At 40.9% G+C, this 18,143-nt stretch overlaps 2 protein-coding genes across 8 annotated transcripts in view; one reads left to right on the top strand and one right to left on the bottom strand.

Annotated features, from left to right (window-relative positions):
- LOC139234917 (neuronal vesicle trafficking-associated protein 1-like) overlaps positions 1–10,101 on the top strand; it is a 96,463-nt gene extending 86,362 nt beyond the window's left edge. For all 5 annotated transcript variants that reach the window (XM_070865799.1, XM_070865808.1, XM_070865827.1 and 2 more), the window contains one exon: positions 8,898–10,101. In XM_070865799.1, coding sequence (XP_070721900.1) covers positions 8,898–9,101 — 204 coding nt within the window. In that variant the 3' untranslated portion in view covers positions 9,102–10,101. The remainder of the gene's footprint in view (positions 1–8,897) is intronic.
- Positions 10,102–12,457: 2,356 nt separating this feature from the next.
- Positions 12,458–18,143, bottom strand: part of stx18 (syntaxin 18) — a 188,544-nt gene continuing 182,858 nt past the window's right edge. For all 3 annotated transcript variants that reach the window (XM_070872272.1, XM_070872273.1, XM_070872274.1), the window contains 3 exons: positions 15,825–15,894; positions 14,757–14,837; positions 12,458–13,099 (listed from right to left, as the gene is read on the bottom strand). In XM_070872272.1, coding sequence (XP_070728373.1) covers positions 13,004–13,099; positions 14,757–14,837; positions 15,825–15,894 — 247 coding nt within the window. In that variant the 3' untranslated portion in view covers positions 12,458–13,003. The remainder of the gene's footprint in view (positions 13,100–14,756; positions 14,838–15,824; positions 15,895–18,143) is intronic.

Here is an 18,143-nt window from a genome sequence, read left to right as displayed (position 1 = left end):
AATTATATAGTGCCTTGGTGAGACCACACCTGGAGTGCTGTGTACAGTCTTGGCCTCTGTACCTAAAGGAGGATATACTTGCCTCAGAAGGATGAGAGGGTTGAGCCTTGAGGAGACTAGGCCTATATTCCCTAGAATTTAGAAGACTGATAGGCTATCTCATTGAACATTATAAAATTCCTATAGGGTTTGACATGGTAGATGCAGGGAGAATGTTTCTCTTGGCTGGGGAATCTAGAATTAGGGGTCACAGTCTCAGAATAAGGGACAACCATTTAGAACTGAGATGAGGAGACATTTCTTCACAAGGTTGTGAATCTTTGGAATTAGCTACCCCAGAGTGGTGTGGATGCTCAGTCGTTGCATATATTCAAGACAAAGATCGATAGATTTTTAGATATTAAGAGAATCCAGGGAGATAGAAGGTCAGCCATGATCTTATTAAATGGCGGAGCAGGCTCGAATGGCCTACTCCTTATGTCCTTTATAGGCTTTGGATGGAATCAGCATGGAGAAACAACTGAGCTAATATATCTTTTTTAAATCAGCAGCCAAATGGGCTTCTTTAGCCATATGTTTAAAGTTACTTTGAGTAATATAACAGCGTGGAGATAAAATCTGAGCTTATAAAGTCATGGCCTCTCCCTCTGAGGCTATTGTACTCGACCTAAATTTTTAACAAATGTGTTAGGTAGACCATCTGCATCGTAATGAAATTATTTGCTCAACTGTTTGCTTGCTGCTTTGTACTGCTGTCAGTGGCTTTTAAAGTTTAGCTCAGTTCACTGGGTAGGATAGCATTGTTGCTGACGAGATCTGACAGTCAGCGTCTTTTTGTTTGGGCACACTGCACACGGATGGTCTAGCAGGACTAGGCTTAAACCTCCTGACAGGCACCAGGTCTCAAACTATGTTTGATGTTTGCCCCCGGAACCCATCCATCTGATTGCTATGTCTACAAAGCTAACTGGTTCTGTATCTGGGAATGGCGGTAGGAGCTGCAACTGGATACGTGCCACAGACCAGATTATCCTAGACTGATCTGAGACAGAAGAGGATACTCCTACAGTATTCTTACTCCATCATTGATGACTGTAGTAGACACTCAACATTCTTACTAGTTAATGTAACCAAATGTGCTTAGGAAACCAAAGTGTGCAGGTGTAATTGGTGTAATCATCTTTTGAAGCTCTGGAGCTACAAAGATGAAGATTACCATCAATCTCAAGATTCAAAGAGTGAACTTACTGATTTTCAGAACTAATAAAAGACCAGGTCCTTGCAGTCTTTACAGCACAGATACAAGCCATTTGGTCTAACAGGTCTATGCCCTTGTTTATGCTCCACATGAGCCTCGCCCCATCCCACCTCTTCTAATCCCATCAACATCTTCAATATCCTTCTATTCCTTTCTCCCTCAAGTGCTTATCTAGCTTCCCCTTAAATGCATCTATTCTATTCGCCTCAACAGCTCCGTGTTAGCGAATTCCACATTTTAACCATTCACTGGGTGAAGAAGTTTCTCCTGAATTCCCTATTGGATTTATTAGTGACTATCTTATATTTATGGCCCCTCGTTTTTATCTCGCTCGTAAGTGGAAACATCTTCTCTACTTCTACCTTATCAAACCCTTTCATAATCAAGTCACCCGTCAGTCATCCCTTTTCTAGAGATAAGAGTCCCAGCCTACTTACTCTTTCCTGATGCACTCAGTTCTGGTATTTCTTTTTTTTGCACCGTCTCCAGTGCCTTTATAACCATTTTATAATATAGAGGCCAGAACTGTTCACAGTACTCCAAGTGTAGTCTAACAGTCCATCTCTTGGGTTGTTTTCTAACAGATTCATCCAGGTAGCATGATGAGAGATACAAGACCCCTTTAGCCACAAAACACTTAATGAAGTGATTCTATGTGTGAAAAGACCAACAGATAGCGCTTTGTAAAAGTGACAGTTTTTGCTTTTTGAAATACGAATTTTGTTGCTTTTCCTGATGTCTGTCTGGAAATGGACATCATTAATGCTGGTGGCTGTCAGCTACGCTCCAGGGCACATAGAGTGGCCATCCAGTACTTGTGGTGAAACGTGTTTACGCTTGAGGCGTAGGAAGTTTTAAATCACCTAGCTTTTTTGGGAGCATGACCAAGAATAAAAAAATCTACTTGAAAACTTGGGAGTGTAATCCTGTTTCCACTAGGTTAAATATTACCCAGGGAAAGGGAGAATTTTAATATTCAAAGCCCCTACTGCCTGCTTTAGGTGTCTGCCTAGGATAATGTCCAATATAGTTGCACTATAATTCTTTTATTTATACCATTGAGTCTTATTCTCAATAATTCTTCTTGGCAAAATGCATTTTTACTGCCTCAGTGCACTTAATGGAAAACATTCACATTTTCATTACAGTAATGTGCAATTAAAAGTGCACCAAGCAATTGAGAGTTGCCATCACAACCACCTCATCAGGAATGCCACATTTCATGACTCAGCACAGTCAGCAAGTTTGCTTTTGTAAAATGGGCTATGATTTTCTAAATTCAAGTTGCTGTCAGAAAGATGCCTCAAATTGGCGCACGACTCAGCTATAATCCATTCGATTGTGTGACGCCGGCGTATATATTAGCAAGAGAAAGGAACAGCGGCCAAGCAGAGGGTCAAACTGACTTTGGATTTTTGCTACTGAAGCAGACTCCTGCAATTTGTTGGAACCCTTTTCTCCCATTTTATAAATAGGAACACAATTCAAATGTCTCTGTTGCACTACAAATCATGATCTTGTCTAAATATATGCTGTCACACACATTTATAGTAGTTGAGACATTGAGCAAATTAATTTCAACATGGCTAAGTGAGGTATTACATTTTAGTTAGAAAAATAACGAGGTCACACATTACTTAGAAAATAATCTAAATGGGCTAGAGGAACAAAGAGATGAGAGTACAATTCAAATGTCTCTGTTGCACTACAAATCATGATCTTGTCTAAATATATGCTGAAAATAATGATGCAGATTAATAAGGCCATTTAAAAAAAAAAGCAAACCAAGCACTAGGGTTTATTTCTAGAAAGATAGAATTGAAAAGTAGAGAAGTTATGTTAAACTTGTCATCTTCATAGGCAGTCCCTTGGAATCAAGGAAGACTTGCTTCCACTTCTAAAGTGTCCTTTGGTGGCTGAACAGTCAAATACGAGAGCCACAGACCCTGTCACAGGTGGGACAGACATTCGTCGGGGGTGGGGGGGAAGGAGAGACTGATTTGCTGCACGCTCCTTCCGCTGCCTGCGCCTGACCTCTTCATGCTTGCGGCGTTGAGATTCGAAGAGCTCAATGCCCTCCCGGATGCACTTTCTCCACCAGGGACTCCCTAAACTTGTATTAAACCTTGCTTAGACCACACTAGTATTGTGTACAGTTCTGGTCGCCATATTATGAAAAAGATATGGAGGCACTGGAGAGGGTGCAAAAAAGATTTACAAAGTTGATACCAGAACTACAAGGTTACAACTATCAGGATAGGATGAACAGACTGGGGCTCTTTTCTCGAAGAGAGCTAGGGATGACCTAATAGAAGACTTTTAAAATTATGAAAGGTTTTGACAGAGTAGACAGAGGGCTAAAAATTCAGGGGCTTTATGCCACCTGGCACAATCAAAAAATTGTGAAGAGGGCAGCCGCCCTTTTGTATTTTTAGCAGCCGTTAAACCGAGTTAACGTTGGCACCATGAATTCTTATCCCCCCCTCCTCCCTGTTTCCACTTGTGGGGAAGAGCAAAACTTAAGGCCATCAATATAAGATAGTCACCAAAAGAATATCAAACATGGAATTCAAAAGAAACTTCTTTATTCAGAGAGTGGTGAGAATATGGAACTTGCTACCACCGGTTGTGGTTGAGGCAAATAGTATAGATGCGTTTAAGGGAAAACTAAATAAGCATCTAAGGGAGAAGGGAATTGAGGATTTTGCTGATGGCGTTAAACAAGGAAGGATGGGAGGTGGTTCAAGTGGAGCAGAAACAGCGGTATAGACTGGTTGCCCTGAGTGGCCGGTTTCTATGCTACATATTCTATGTAATTGTAGTGTTTGTATAAAACCCATCTGTTGTAATAAAGGCTAGATTCACAAATAACCAAAGCTATAGCATTAGAAATACTTGCATAGCAACATGCAAAACTAGCAAAAACTGACTAACAACTTGTATTTATATAGCACCTTTAACATAATGAAACATCCCAAAGCGCTTCACTGGAGTATTAAGAGATAAAAAATTTGACACCAAGCCGCATAAGTAGAAATTAGCGCAGGTGACCAAATACATGGTCAAAGATGTAGATTTTAAGGAGCATCTTGAAGGAGGAAAGAGGGAGAGAGGTTTAGGCAGGGAGTTCCAGAGCTTGGGGCCTTGGCAACAGAAGGCACGGCCACTAATGGTTGAGCGATTATAATCAGGGATGGTCAAGAGGGAAGAATTAGAGGAGCGCTGACATCTCTGGGCGGGGGCAGGGGTTATGGAGCTGGAGATTGGGGAGGGCCAAGGCCATGAAGAGATTTGAAAACAAGGATGAGAATTTTGAAATCGAGGCGTTGCTTAACCGGAAGCCAATGTAGGTCAGCGATCACAGGGGTGATGGGTGAGCGGGACTTGGTGCGAGCTAAGACATGGGCAGCCGAGTTTTGGATCACCTCTAATTTACTTAGGGTATACTGTGGGAGTCCAGCTAGGAGTGCCCTCGCAGCTAGATGTAAAAGATTCCACGGCATTATTCGAAGAAGGGCAGCGGTAGGGGGGGTTCTCAACCAACATTACTAAAGCAGATTATCTGGTCATTATCACATTGCTTTTTGTGGGACTTCAGAGCACAAATTGGCTGCTGTGTTGCCTACATTACAACAGTGACTACTGGGTACCTCTTCCCCACCCAATTTATGGCAGAGTCCTTCTCCCCTTCCTCCAACTGTACCTTGTACCTGATGCTGTGCCAGGGAGTGGAATTTGGCTATGGGACTTCCTGATCTCAAAACTATTGTGAAAATAGCTGTTCACAGCCTGGTTCCACTCACTGGAGCAGCTGCAGAGACAAGCTGGGAGCGGCACTCATTTCATCCACAAACGTAGACAAGTGTTGTCCGACTGCGTGATATGGAGATAGGAACAGATAGAGAAGTAGAGAGGCAGAGGGGTTTAGGGAAGAAGTTCCAGAGACTAGGACCGAGGCAACTGAAGTGGTCCATTTACCCACTAGTCTATTGGGCAGCTCAATTTCACTAGACAATAATGAACAAGGCATGCCAGGGTGGTTTGAGTACAGGGTTAAATTAAGTGCAGAGTTAAAACTCTGCCATACCTACAACATAGAGATCACTTTTGCCGTGAGATCACTTCTTTGTAAATAAATAGCTTTAAAACAAAATGGGAGCAGGAACAGGAGATGTCGGCAAAATATAAATTTAATTCAGAATAACATTTAGTGCATAGGACCATGATAGCCAATTACAGCATTGCTTCTGGTTTCAACAGGGATTAGAATGTATTTGCATTTTCCAATAGCTTTTTTTAAATTTTTCGTTGCCAATCTTTCCAATTCTTTGTCAAATCACAAATGCCAGAGGTCACCTTGCACACATCAAGGATCACTCTGCGCCAATGCTCTTAGCCAAAAGGCCTAGAGCCACTGCACCGTTCCTGGAAGTACTGCAATTTGTCCATTTTTAGAATGAGCAGGTGTTCAAATATCTCCATCTCGCTAACCTCCTCCAGCCCAACAACCATGCTATCAGCTGCCTAGGCCCTATATGCTCTGCAATTCCCATCCTCGACTTCTCTCCTTTAAGATATTCCTCAAAACCTACCACTTTGACCAAGCTTTGGGTCACATATCCTAATATTTCATTGTGACTCAGTGTCAAATGTTGTCTGATTATGCTTAGAAGCAACATTTTGGGACGTTTTACTATGTTGAAGGTGCTATATAAATGCAAGTTGTTGTGAGTGATAGGAAAGGCACTGTTACATTGATATTCTTCAGATACCCTTTACACATGCTCACTAAAAAGTGCATTTCCACCGGCAAGCCTATGCTTCTTATGAACTGAAAGTTGACCTTGTGCGTGAAGTGAATGGCAAACAATGAACCCTTATGCCATTGGGGTGTACATCAATAATCATACAGGCTGGCCTCCTGATCTCTCCAATAGATGGAGAAACTCTTCTTAGGCACTCCCCCGGACTTGCTTCCACATGAAAATGAGTTCTAAGGTGACTGATGAGACCAATGCGGGATCTACAGTCTCTATCACAGGTGGGACAGACGGGGGATGGGGTGCTTGATTTGTCGTACGTTCCTTCCGCATGCTCCCCCTCCACTTTGAGCGATCTTGGGCCAAGGATTCCCAAGAGTAGGTGGGGATGTTGCATTTTTTTTCAAGGAGGCTTTGAGGGTGACTTCCAATGCACCCCTGGCTGGCCTCCCACATTCTACCCTCTGTACCTAGAGATGATCCAAAACGCAGCAACTCATGTCCTAACTTGCACAATGTTCCGCTCACCCATCACCCCTGTGCTCACTGACCTGTCCTTGAAAGTGTTTTCTCTGCCCTCCTGGGGCTCGCCTGTCGTGACGTAACTCGGAGGAGAGTGCTTGTTTCGGGAGTCTAGCATCGGAAATGCGGACAATGTGGCCCGCTCACGGAGCTGGTTGAGAGAGAATGCTGACTTTGGTGCGTCTATCCTGCCAATGAATTTGTAGGACCATGTAGCTCAGGCTAAAACCAGAGATTCATGTTTCGCAGTTTAAAATGATCATCACTGGTATTTTAAAACCACTTTCTGCTACCAAAATCACAACAGTGCTTTGATGAACTTTTTACAAAAGCACATTGCCTCTTCACAGATCTACATTGACACAGGGATGTGTACACTTGGTTGAACTAAACCAATCTGCAGCTGCTGTTAGTTATTCTCCCCTGGGGATCCCTCTGGAAAGAGAGCTGATCAAAGACATAAGGGCTGCATCTTAAGATACCTGATTCAAGCAGACTGTCAGTGCTCCAGTACAAAGCAGATCTGTCAGAATAGACAAGATTATTGCAAGCATAAATCTAAGATAGCCACCATTAGAGAATTCAGGAGAAATTTTGAGAGTGGTAAGTATGTGGAACTGACTACCACACAGTAGTTGAGGCGAATAGCATAGATGTACTTAAGGGGAAGCTAAATAAACATGAGGGAGAAAGGAATAGAAGGTTATGCTAATATAGCTGGGTGAAGAGGGATGGGAGGAGGCTTGTGTGGAGCATAAATGCTGACATAGACCTGTTGGGCCGAATGGCCTGTTTCTGTGCTGTAAATTCTATGTACGCAGGACACCCCTCGGTGCGGCAGCCTTTAAAATTGTTTTCTTTTGCAACTGGCTGGAAAATAAGTTAATTATTTGTAAAAAACTTGGGTGAGACTCCTGTCTTATACTAGATAGCCATTACAATACTTGATCCTTATGGATGTGTCAGGAAACTACAAAATAACATCTACAAAGGATCCAAAACTTGGTGAGCTGCAGTACAACAGTTAATGGGGCAATTGAAGGTTTTTACAGCCGAGAGAGAATTTCTACCACCATTTAATGGTCTGTGAACTCCCAAACAATTAGTGTATTGAACTAACAAAACTGCTGCATATCTTCCCAGAAAGAAGTTTAAATTGTTAGTATTAGGCCGCTGATAGAGAATTCAAACAGGCTGCAAAGTTGAGAAAACACAGACCCTTGCCTACGTGAGAGCGAGCACATTGCATTAAGACATCAATCAAGTTAACATTTCAGGACTTTTGGCAGTGAGCCAATAAGGTCAAAGGGGGCAAGGTCACTATTGTTAATTGATCCAGGATAAGTACAGCCATTTTTTGCCATGTGTTTTAGAAGGACAAAGGACCTGGCATCAAGCCAGCAGTTTGTTGTAGCTGCCAGAATAAAGTTACTTTAAATCTATCACCGGAGTTCGCATCTCATTGACAATTAAGAGATCTAACAGTCTCGCGCTGCAAAAATACCTTAAATATGTTCTTGAAACTTGATGGATCTCGCTCCTCATCTCTGTTGCTTTAACCACCAATTTGAGCCATTTTGTGACTGGTTCATACAAGAAACACAGATTAAGATGCCATTGTCTGCGCGCACATTTAACCAGTGCACAGAGATTTTGAAACATATTTTCAGTTGTTTTCAGCTAGTCCTGGCAGTGAAGGGGGAACCCCCCCCCCCATCCCATGCTGAGAAGGTTTGAAAGTCTGTGGTGGGCAGGAAGAGATAGAGTGTCAGCAGAGAGATTTCTTGGCATACAGTACAGATTCAGAGGAAAGCTCACATCTGTTTAGTGGCCACTGAACTCTTGAAATCAGAATTGCTTCAGGAATTAAGCCAAAAACAGAGGAGTGACTATGTCCAGGATATTTGACATTCAGAATCAGCAAGGTAACATATAAATCTGACGTTATTTTAGAATAGTACCCTAGTACAAGAAGCTGTTCAGTAAGCTGCTTTCTCTCTCCTTTTCATGAGGTGGCACAAATTGCAAAGATTTGGAATCATACAGTAATTTGTAATGGATCATGGTGTGGATCATCCCCTCTCCACAAATGACCATTGTAAATTAATCAGATTTATTTAAGTTCTATGATAATGAGTGCACGATAATCTGCATCGCCTCTCCATTCTGTAAACTCGTATTGCTTTTGGAAGTCGAGATTACACAATATCGTTCACAAGTTTCATTCTGATAAAGTAACTCTATGTTTAGGAAATAAATAGTGAATGTATGCACTTTTCTCATATGCAAGTTATTTCCACTAATGCCAGCCTCTGGATTAAGTCTGATTTCTTTCTTTCTTTGTTGCTTCTCTTCAGCATAACCGCTGCATTCCAGCTGGGCTGGAGACCTACTACTCCGAGCAGGATTCTGCTTCTCGGGGAAGATTTTACACCATCATTAACCACTACAACTTGGCTAAACAGACCATTTCACGCTCGGTATCACCCTGGCTGGCCGCACTCTCTGAAGAGAAGGTGTTGGAGAAGGAAAGTGAAGGTGCTGGCAAAACAGTCGAGTAAGCTCCCAGGTGCGACCCACAGTTCCTCGCAGAAACCACCACGGGAACCAACATTAGCTGCTTAATGTACAAGGCACTGACATTAGTAAGTTATGGAAGAGAACTTGTTAATTTGATCCAGCTCAGTTTTTCTTCCACTCCTCTTCATTCTGTTCATGTTATTTGTAAGTGTTAATGAAATTCTTCGCAAGATGGCATGCTTGTCTCATTTTATTAGTACATTCAGCTAGGATTGCTGTACTTTTATTAATCTCAGGTTGTGGATGTGAAAGTAAGTAAGTAGACAAAGACCTACTCCACATACCAATTCTCTGGCTAGATCTTTTGAAAATGCAATTAAACACCCTTGTATTGTGCTGGTTTAAAAAGGGGCAAAGTCTCCTTCAAAAAATCCTATGTAGTGGGAAATGGATACTTTGATAATATGGTATGTTAGAATAGCAAGTTTCTCTTGTACTTTCAAATCAGCAGACTCGGTGAATTAGATTACTCTGGTTCTGTGTTAAACTATAGTGCGACGTGTTTCTTTCTTAGAACATGAAAGCGGCAAAAGATTTTATAAAATAAACCATTTAGAATGAAATACTCCATTTCTGTCCGATGCAGCGATGTTGATACAAACTTTGCATTTAGTTGAAACTGAATCCAGGGAACGGACAGTTGTGGTCGGTTTATGGATTAGCAAATTTGACAGTTGGATCACAAAGTTAAACACTTTGGCCTTGACGCACAACAGGGCCAGTTCCACCTCCTTAGTTGTAAGCATGGCTAAAGTAAAAGATGGCAGTGAATCGTTGCAACAGCTCAAGGCCCAGCCTAGCAGACTCCCAGTTAGTCTAGCAGAAGTTGTAAAGGCCACATTCTGAAGCTGTTCTGTATTTGCTCTTAGCCAACAATATGGATTTACAAAGGAAAAGAATCACTGTCTCATTTCTTATGATAGAATATCCCATCTATGTAAATCACACATTTTGAAGAAAATAATCTGTGATTTTATATTTTTTAAAAAAGAATGGTTTTGATTGGTTCCTGCCATTCTAGGAGGCGTCCTAAGTAGCTACTTCCTGAAATGTGCACATGCCTTGACTGCTCAGGATTTGAATGGCACTTGGAACTCTTTCCCCTCTCCCAGGAAGAAATCCAGTAGAGTTAGAATTTAACTAAGCATTTCTGCAGTCATTAACAATAGGAGCTTGTTCTTCACAAGCCAAATTTGTGTAGAAAAATCAGAAACAAAATACAATGTTTTTAAAGTATTTTAAATAACATGTTCAAAAATGTTTTTTTTTTAAATGAAGCCTTTTACTGATGTTTAGGAAACACAATTTCATCAATGGGCATTTTAAAAAGTGTTGATTTTCCAGGAGTACTTGTGCATAATGTTTTATAATTAACATGGTTTAAATTATACACACGCAAATTTGACAGGATCCTGAAATTTGGGCCTGGATTTAGTAATATTTCCTTGGTTTGACATCTTTCTCCCTTCAAATTCAGGAGGGAAATAAGCACCTCATTTTGTTACTGCAAATAGTTATTTAATTACTCTACTTGGTATATACATCATTATGCAGAAGCCAATTGGTCAAATTTGCCCTCAGGTGCCAATATCAAGCCAGAATGCCAGATGTGGCCCACTTGCGACTGATTTCTACATGTTGGATGTTGAGGGAAAGACATGACAGGAAAAGGGAGGGAACAAAAGATGCAGACACACAACAAATTAAAACGAGTGCCAAAACATCATGCTTTGTAAAACGTGTGCCATACTTGTCATATAGTGTTTACGGTGTTATTTAAGTCCTGTTTGTACAGAACTCCATGTGTTTTATACATCTGAGCAAAAATTATACTTGTATTGGATGTAAACTGAAGCAATGAGGGTATAACTGATATTCACTATATATAAAACAAATAAAGTCAAGTAATAATGACATCCTCACTGTGTGCTTTTTTTAAAAAAAACATTTTGCCTTGACGTAAAAATTCCTCCTCCGTTTACAATCACAGCAGGCAATAATGCAGTTATAAATAATAGTTATCAGTAAAATAAAAGTTTTGATCTGAATATATCAATCACAAAAGTTCATCTATGCTGGAAGACCCGTTGCAGCATCTAATGCTCTCAAATCATTTTGGTTTCTTTTTAAATGTAACATTTTTCCTGCTCGTTTTCTCTTCTTCACTGCAGACACTGTTTTCACCTTCACTACCACCGATGCAGTAAACTGGCAGAGTGAATCGCTTAACCATTATAGAACCCGTCGGTTTTCATTACCATTCAAATCAATCGGAATGAAAATAATGTGGGCTCTGTAATGGGCTCGGGCAATCCCTCTGGACTGTATCGCCCAAGTGAAGATGATGAAAATTACCTCCACTAGTCTTGCTAGGATATCTACCCAATAGCCATTCTTTGCGAGAGTCGGCTAATTGACCATAAAGGGCACCATGACTTGGGGCTGAATTTTCGCCACCATTCTAAAGTCACTTTTTTTAACGTCACTGGGGGCAGAACTTGCCGGGTGGCCCATTTCTGACCATTTAAGTGAGTTTGGCCGTGTATGATTTTTTTTTCTAAAATGACACACTGCACCTTTCTGAAAAACCTTCCCTACACTTACTTAAGGAAATCGGCAGTGAGAAGATGCCATTGTTTCAGCGGAGTTGAAGGGACGGCAGCGGGCCAGTGCGGGGTCCTTGCGGCCTGGGATTGCAGCAGCACTGGCACTGTAGAGGTGAAAAAAAATTATATGCTAAAAAGGAATAAAGGAATTTCATATTGTTTCATATATTGAGATTTGTCGGTTGTCTTAAGTCTCACTTAGTGATCTATTTTACAAAGGGGAAATGCTTTATTTGTGCCTCGGCCCTTGAGAATGGCCCTCGTTATCCTGGCAACCTAAGTTTTTCGGCTCAGCCCTTAAGCTCCACCCCACAGAGCTTAAGGACATCTGCGCCACTCCAAAATGAAAGGTTATGCCGGCGAAACTTTGATTTTTTTTGGGGGTGCAGTTGGCCCACTTAAAAAAAAACGGAAGCAACAAAAAAAGTCCATGTGGAATTTTGGGCCCAAAGACTCCGGTTGTTACCAGATTCCGACTCATGCACTGCCCAACAGAGGTCACTGGTGAGCAATCTGGAGCAGAAACCCTGACTTTTATTTCTCCCCTCCACAACAGAGGGCTGCTGAGGGTAATGTTTTTGCACTGCAACAGTTGCCCTGGTTGGGTCTAGTTAATTTATCAGAGACTGGAGACTAAAGATCAAAGCAGGAGTCTGTTTGGCACTGCAATTACCTGCTCAGTATGAAAATCGGTGTATCCTAGTGTTTGAACAAAATGGTCGTTGAGAGACTTTAAGCAATCTCATAGATTATTATTTTTATTAACAATTTCAAATGTTAAATACACTTTACTTAAATAATAAACCAAGAGTTTGCATTTATTTCATGCTGACAGCAATGTGCACTACACCGAAATCCCTGTAACTAGAAGCATCACATTGAAAACTGCAAAGCTAGAGTCTCCTGATGTTTCTGTTCACTGGTTCATTTCAAGACTTTAGAATTATAAATCAACATTATTGGACATACAGGCAATCACATCAGATGTAATTTTGTGTCTGAGAAAAACAAACATACAATCCAGCTTTCTAGTATAAAATAAAGTGTTTTTAAAGGATCACTTTAAGGTTGTTGCTAAACTGAGCACACAAATATATAAACATGTTATATTAAATAATATTGCAAAGCTGTGTTGCAAGGTATTGCAAGTGCTGATATTGGATGTCATTTTTTGTGTAAGCCAGTCTCCTGTGTACAAGTTGTATGTTAACTTCAATAAAGTCCTGTCAGGTCATATTGAATGCAACACAATAAAGACCCTTGGCTATCTCCATCTGCTAGCTGTCATACCAGTCCAAGAAAAGCAGAGAGAACGAGCACATCACCAGGAAGAAGAGGATCCACACACGAAATCCAGCATTATTTTTGATTGCCTGTTCGATAAATAAAATTCGTTACTACATTGCTCATCTAACCTTCATACATGCCAATTATACCTTCGATAAATATTTCCAGCAGAAATGTTCAGATGTAGGTATCAACTCATTCAGTTTGTTAGAATTCAAAGTTTTTTCTTCAAGCATTTATGACAACAGAAGAGGCTTGACTCCGGGGGAAGGGGAGGTTGGGGGAAGGGGGAAACAAAAGCAAGGAATCTACCCCAGCAGGAAGGGGTGGCCAGAACTTCTGTCTGACCATGGAGATGGGTGGAATCAGCAATGGAGGGGGTAGGAGGCTTTAATTGGTCTTCTGCCCAGGGGCCCTGAATTTGCTCTCAATGGTTGGGAGTACAACAGTTTTGTGCAAGGCGAGATGCTGTGGTCCCTGGGCAGGCCACAGTTTCATCTGGGAGGAAGACTGGGAAAGATGGCGTTGCAGGCAATCAGCAACTTGAGCCTCAGGGTTCTTTCAGCAAACAATCCTGGACGATGGCCCCATCAGGGAATGGTGAATGAAAGGTGCCTACAAAAGTTAGGCATTGAGTCGAGGGGGGGAGAATTCCAAGAGAATGGTTGGAACCTAACTATTGGCTATAGGTTTTTAATACTTCAATTCTTAACTCCTTTACTTATACCAACATATCCACTGGCCAAGGCCATGGAGGCGCAAACGGTTAAGGCTGCTCCACAGTGACATTCAGTGGCCACAGCCTGCAATTGCACACTGACTTTTCTGGTATTTGGTGCTAACTCTGTTCTTTTTCCCATCCAAGTATTTTAGAATTTAAAGTGAATAAACTAAGTTACAGAATGTAATCATAGAATGATACAGCACAGAAGGAGGCCATTCGGCCCATCATGTCCCTGCTGGCTCTTTCAAAGAGCTATCCAATTAGTCCCACTCAACCCACAGTCCTGCAAATTTTTCCCCTTCAAGTATTTATATAATTCCCTTTTTAAAGTTATTACTGAATTTGCTTCCATCACCCTTTCAGGCCGTGTGTTCCAAATCCCAACAACTCACCGCGTAAAAAATATTTTCCTCATCTCGCCTCTTTTTTTTGCTGATCATCTTAAAACTGTGACCTCTGGTTACTGACCTTTCTGTCACTGGAAACAGTTTCTCCTTGTTCACTAAAACTCATGTTTTTGAACACCCCTATTAAATCTCCCCATAACCTACCCTGCTCGAAGGAGAACTACTCCAGCTTCTCCAGTCTCTCCACATAACTAGTACCATTCTAGTAAATCTCCTCTCCGAGCCCTCAACATCCTTTCTAAAAGCATTAATTATAATCAACAAATTCTAAAATCAATTCTCTCTTTCCCCTTCCTAAATCAAAGCCAACACATACAGAACTACAGCAGAACTGAAAGCGAAGTTCTGTGCTGGATACTGACATTGATTAAGGAGAGATAAACTAAGGAACGCTGGAAGTCAGTATTTCAGGTAACAAAATAGCACATTTTTGGGAAAGAATGGAATTTAATGGCCGGGGTCAAACCCCACAGTTCTTTCCAGATAATTTCATCCCTAATTAATAACATTAGTTTGTAGTGATGACTCTCTGCTTTATTTTACAGAAATGAGTCATCCATCTTGTGGAGAAGGCTGTGCAAATGACATTTTCCAACCAACATTACCCCTTACCTCTCTAATGTCTTCATTCCCTTCCTTAACATTCTCGGTTGTACCTACAACTAGTTCATGGATATTGTCAATCTCTTTTTCCTGCCAAACAAGAATAAAGAAATCATAATTTGCAATTATTGAATGACATAAATATCATAAGATGGCCACAATTTCCATTTCACGAACACGTAATATTACAGCAGCCGGTAACAAAAACATTCTCAAACTTCTGTACAGGAATGAGACTATCGTAATGTAAATGACAACTCATCTGGTGTGAACGTTACTGTAGTGTGGAAATATTTTCTGTCCTCAAAAGATATAAAACACACCATTACTACTTAATATTGATTATACAAAGATTGTAAACACAATTTTTCAGATGTGTTCCTGTACATTAAATGCATTGCAAACAACATCTCTATTAACAAGTATTTAAGAACCAATTGTTTTATGGGTTTGGCAAAACTTGGAACGGAGCAAAACTATTGTGCTTATTCCTAAAAATGCTTAAGGTATTTTATACTAAAATTGACAAGCAGCATTTTAAACTGACAAGAAATGTAATATATCACATTTTATCAATGTTAGGTTGACAAATTTATAAATATGACATTAACACCAGAATAACGACAGCTATTTAAAAGGAGCATTGTATGAAAGAAGCCTGTGAGCTGCAATTTATTCCTGACATCAGGTCTCCATCACTCACACGCCTGATTTAATGCAGTATCACTCCATGGCTTATTGTTCAGTAGACCACTGGTCGTCTGTTTTTATCCTCAGTAAAATGTGCATTTAATTTTTGAAAGATGCAATTGCCATTATTTCAATGTTAAGTGAGAAAGTTAATCCGAAGACCCTCCAATTTCAGTACGTTATACACGGTGCCTGGCAAATGAACACGCCTAATAGGAACAATGCGTTGTATGAACAAACTTCTGAAGCATCATTTGGTTCTCAGTATATTTAAATCAGTTCTGATGGGCTTTACTTAATGGGAATGGGAATGGCATGATCGGCTCGTCCAAGTTCAATGATGTTGTGCAGAATTATTTTCATAGAACAGCATGAAATGTAACTCGCCTGTTGCAGCACTTTATCAGTAAAAATTTCCTGAAGTCTGGAGATTTCAACCACTTTTCCTTCAATTTGCCTGTTTATAAATTAAAAAGAAAACTTTACTTTGTTACGAATAAAAAGACAGCAACAGGAAACTCATTAATTGCCCATCCCTAATTGCCCTCGAGAAGGTGGTGGTGAGCTGCCTTCTTATACCGCTGCAGTCTGTGTGGTGAAGGTGCTCCCACAGTGCTGACGGTTTGGTACTAGGACATTTCAGAGGGCAGTTAAAAGTCCACCACATTGCTGTGGGTCTGGAGTCACATATAGGCCAGACCGGGTGAAGATAGCAGATTTCCTTCTCTTAAGGACATTAGTGGGTTTTTACAACAATCATGTAGTTTCATGATCACCATTACTAATACTAGCTTTTTAATTCCAGATTTATTTAATTAACTGAATTTAAATTCCCCAGCTTCCGTGGTAGGATTTGAACTCATGTTCACAGATCATTAGTCCAGGCCTCTGGATTACAGTCCCATAATATAACCACTATGCTACTAATACCGCAGTTTGTTTGATATAGGTTACGGAGTTAGGGCTGTTAATCACTTCAAATTAAAGCAAATGCAATAAACAGATAATGACAATTTGGTGTCTTTAAAAAAACTCCTAATTCCTCAGTTATGGAGGGAAGACCTATCATCCTCCATCCTCGCCAGCAAGGCTGTAGATAGTATTGCACCGAGTCTCTTTTTTACTTTTGGTGCTCATCGAGGTAAAGGATATTAACTGGATTCTGATGAAGTGTCACAACTGAAACTTTAACCCATCTTCATCTTTCAAATAGTGATTAGCCTGTTGTGCATTTTATGTTTTTAATTTCAGATTTCCATAATTTGATGGTTGTTTCTGATCAATGGAGATTGAACACTTTCCCCAGTTCAGGTTATTCCAGCACTGGTATAGCATGAGGACTACATGCAGAGTAAACCTTCTATTCTACAAGTTGAGAGTCCGAAATCCGGAGTTCCGAAATTCATAACGCTCCGGAATCCGGACCGATCCGTGGCGGGGTGGTCCGGAATGTTGAAAATGTTCCGAAAACCGGACCCGCATCGGCCTCGCACGCCACCCAGGACCCTCCCCTCACCTCCCCCTCCCCTCCCCTCCCCTTACCTCGGCCCAGGTGTTTCTGAATTCGGGATGTCGGAAAGATGTTCCGAAATCTGGAAATACCCAAACCTCGGCCTGGGCATTTCCAGATTTGGGACATAGGAAAAATCCGGAAGGGTCTCGGTCCCAAGGTTTCCGGACGCTCCACCTGTACGATGATGTGTCTCAGCCAGAAGACTGCAGCAGTGGATTCTCGGAGTGACAAATTAAGGAAGGTTTCCTTTGAGCCCATATGTACTAAGAAATTGTTTTAAAAATTGTTTTGGGGCATGGGCGATGCTGATAAAGTCACATTCATTGCCTATCCCTAGTTGACCTCAGTTAGTGGTGGTGGTGGTGACTCTTCTTGAACGACTGCAGTCCTTGTGATGATGGTTCTGCCAGGGTGGTGTTGCCGACATTACAACAGTGACCACGCTTCAAAAGTACTTCATTGGCTGTAAAGTGCTTTGGGACGTCCTGAGGTCGTGGATGGATGGTGCTATATAAACGCAAGTTCTTCTGTCTTTAGATAAGAATTCCAGGATGGATTGAGATTCCCAAACTCCTTTCACATAGGAGAGAAGATGTTCATCCCATTTGTCTGGGCTAGAATCAAACCCATGTTCCCCAAGGGGAAACAACAGAATGCTCATCTACTACAGCAGGTACTTTCCTGATGCAAGTCTCACCTACCCACATTCCTAGATCTCTAGTTCTGAAGAAAAGTTGATTTACTCTTAATTAGTTGCCATTTTGCTTCTTTTGAGAGATCTGTTTTATGGATGTTAATAATTCTGATTTTTACTCGTATATTGGTACTGTATAGACTATCCAGAGTCAACATAGCAACTTGACCAAATAGCTTTTAAATTCTGCAGTTCACATTTAACGTACTGGCAACAATACTCTAGGACTGAAAAAACAAACATCACAAACAAAGCTTCAGACCTGATCTAAATGCAAGGTCTCAAAGATAATCACTTGCAAGTTGTTCAAAAATGCTGCCAATGCATTCACACCGAGACTTCCAGCCAACACATGGCACAAACCCTTTTATCCTAGATTATATTATGCCACCTCTAACCCCTGAACAGTGCCTAAATTTAAAACAGCTGTTTTCTTTTTAGGCAGAGAGAAAAATACAAAGTAAATAACTAAAATAGTTCTCTCTAATAAGGCGCAAGA

This window comes from Pristiophorus japonicus, chromosome 2, assembly GCF_044704955.1.
Source record: "Pristiophorus japonicus isolate sPriJap1 chromosome 2, sPriJap1.hap1, whole genome shotgun sequence".
NCBI lineage: Eukaryota > Metazoa > Chordata > Chondrichthyes > Pristiophoridae > Pristiophorus > Pristiophorus japonicus.
Note: the sequence above shows the minus strand (reverse complement) of the source record. Positions and strands in the feature narration are given on the sequence as shown.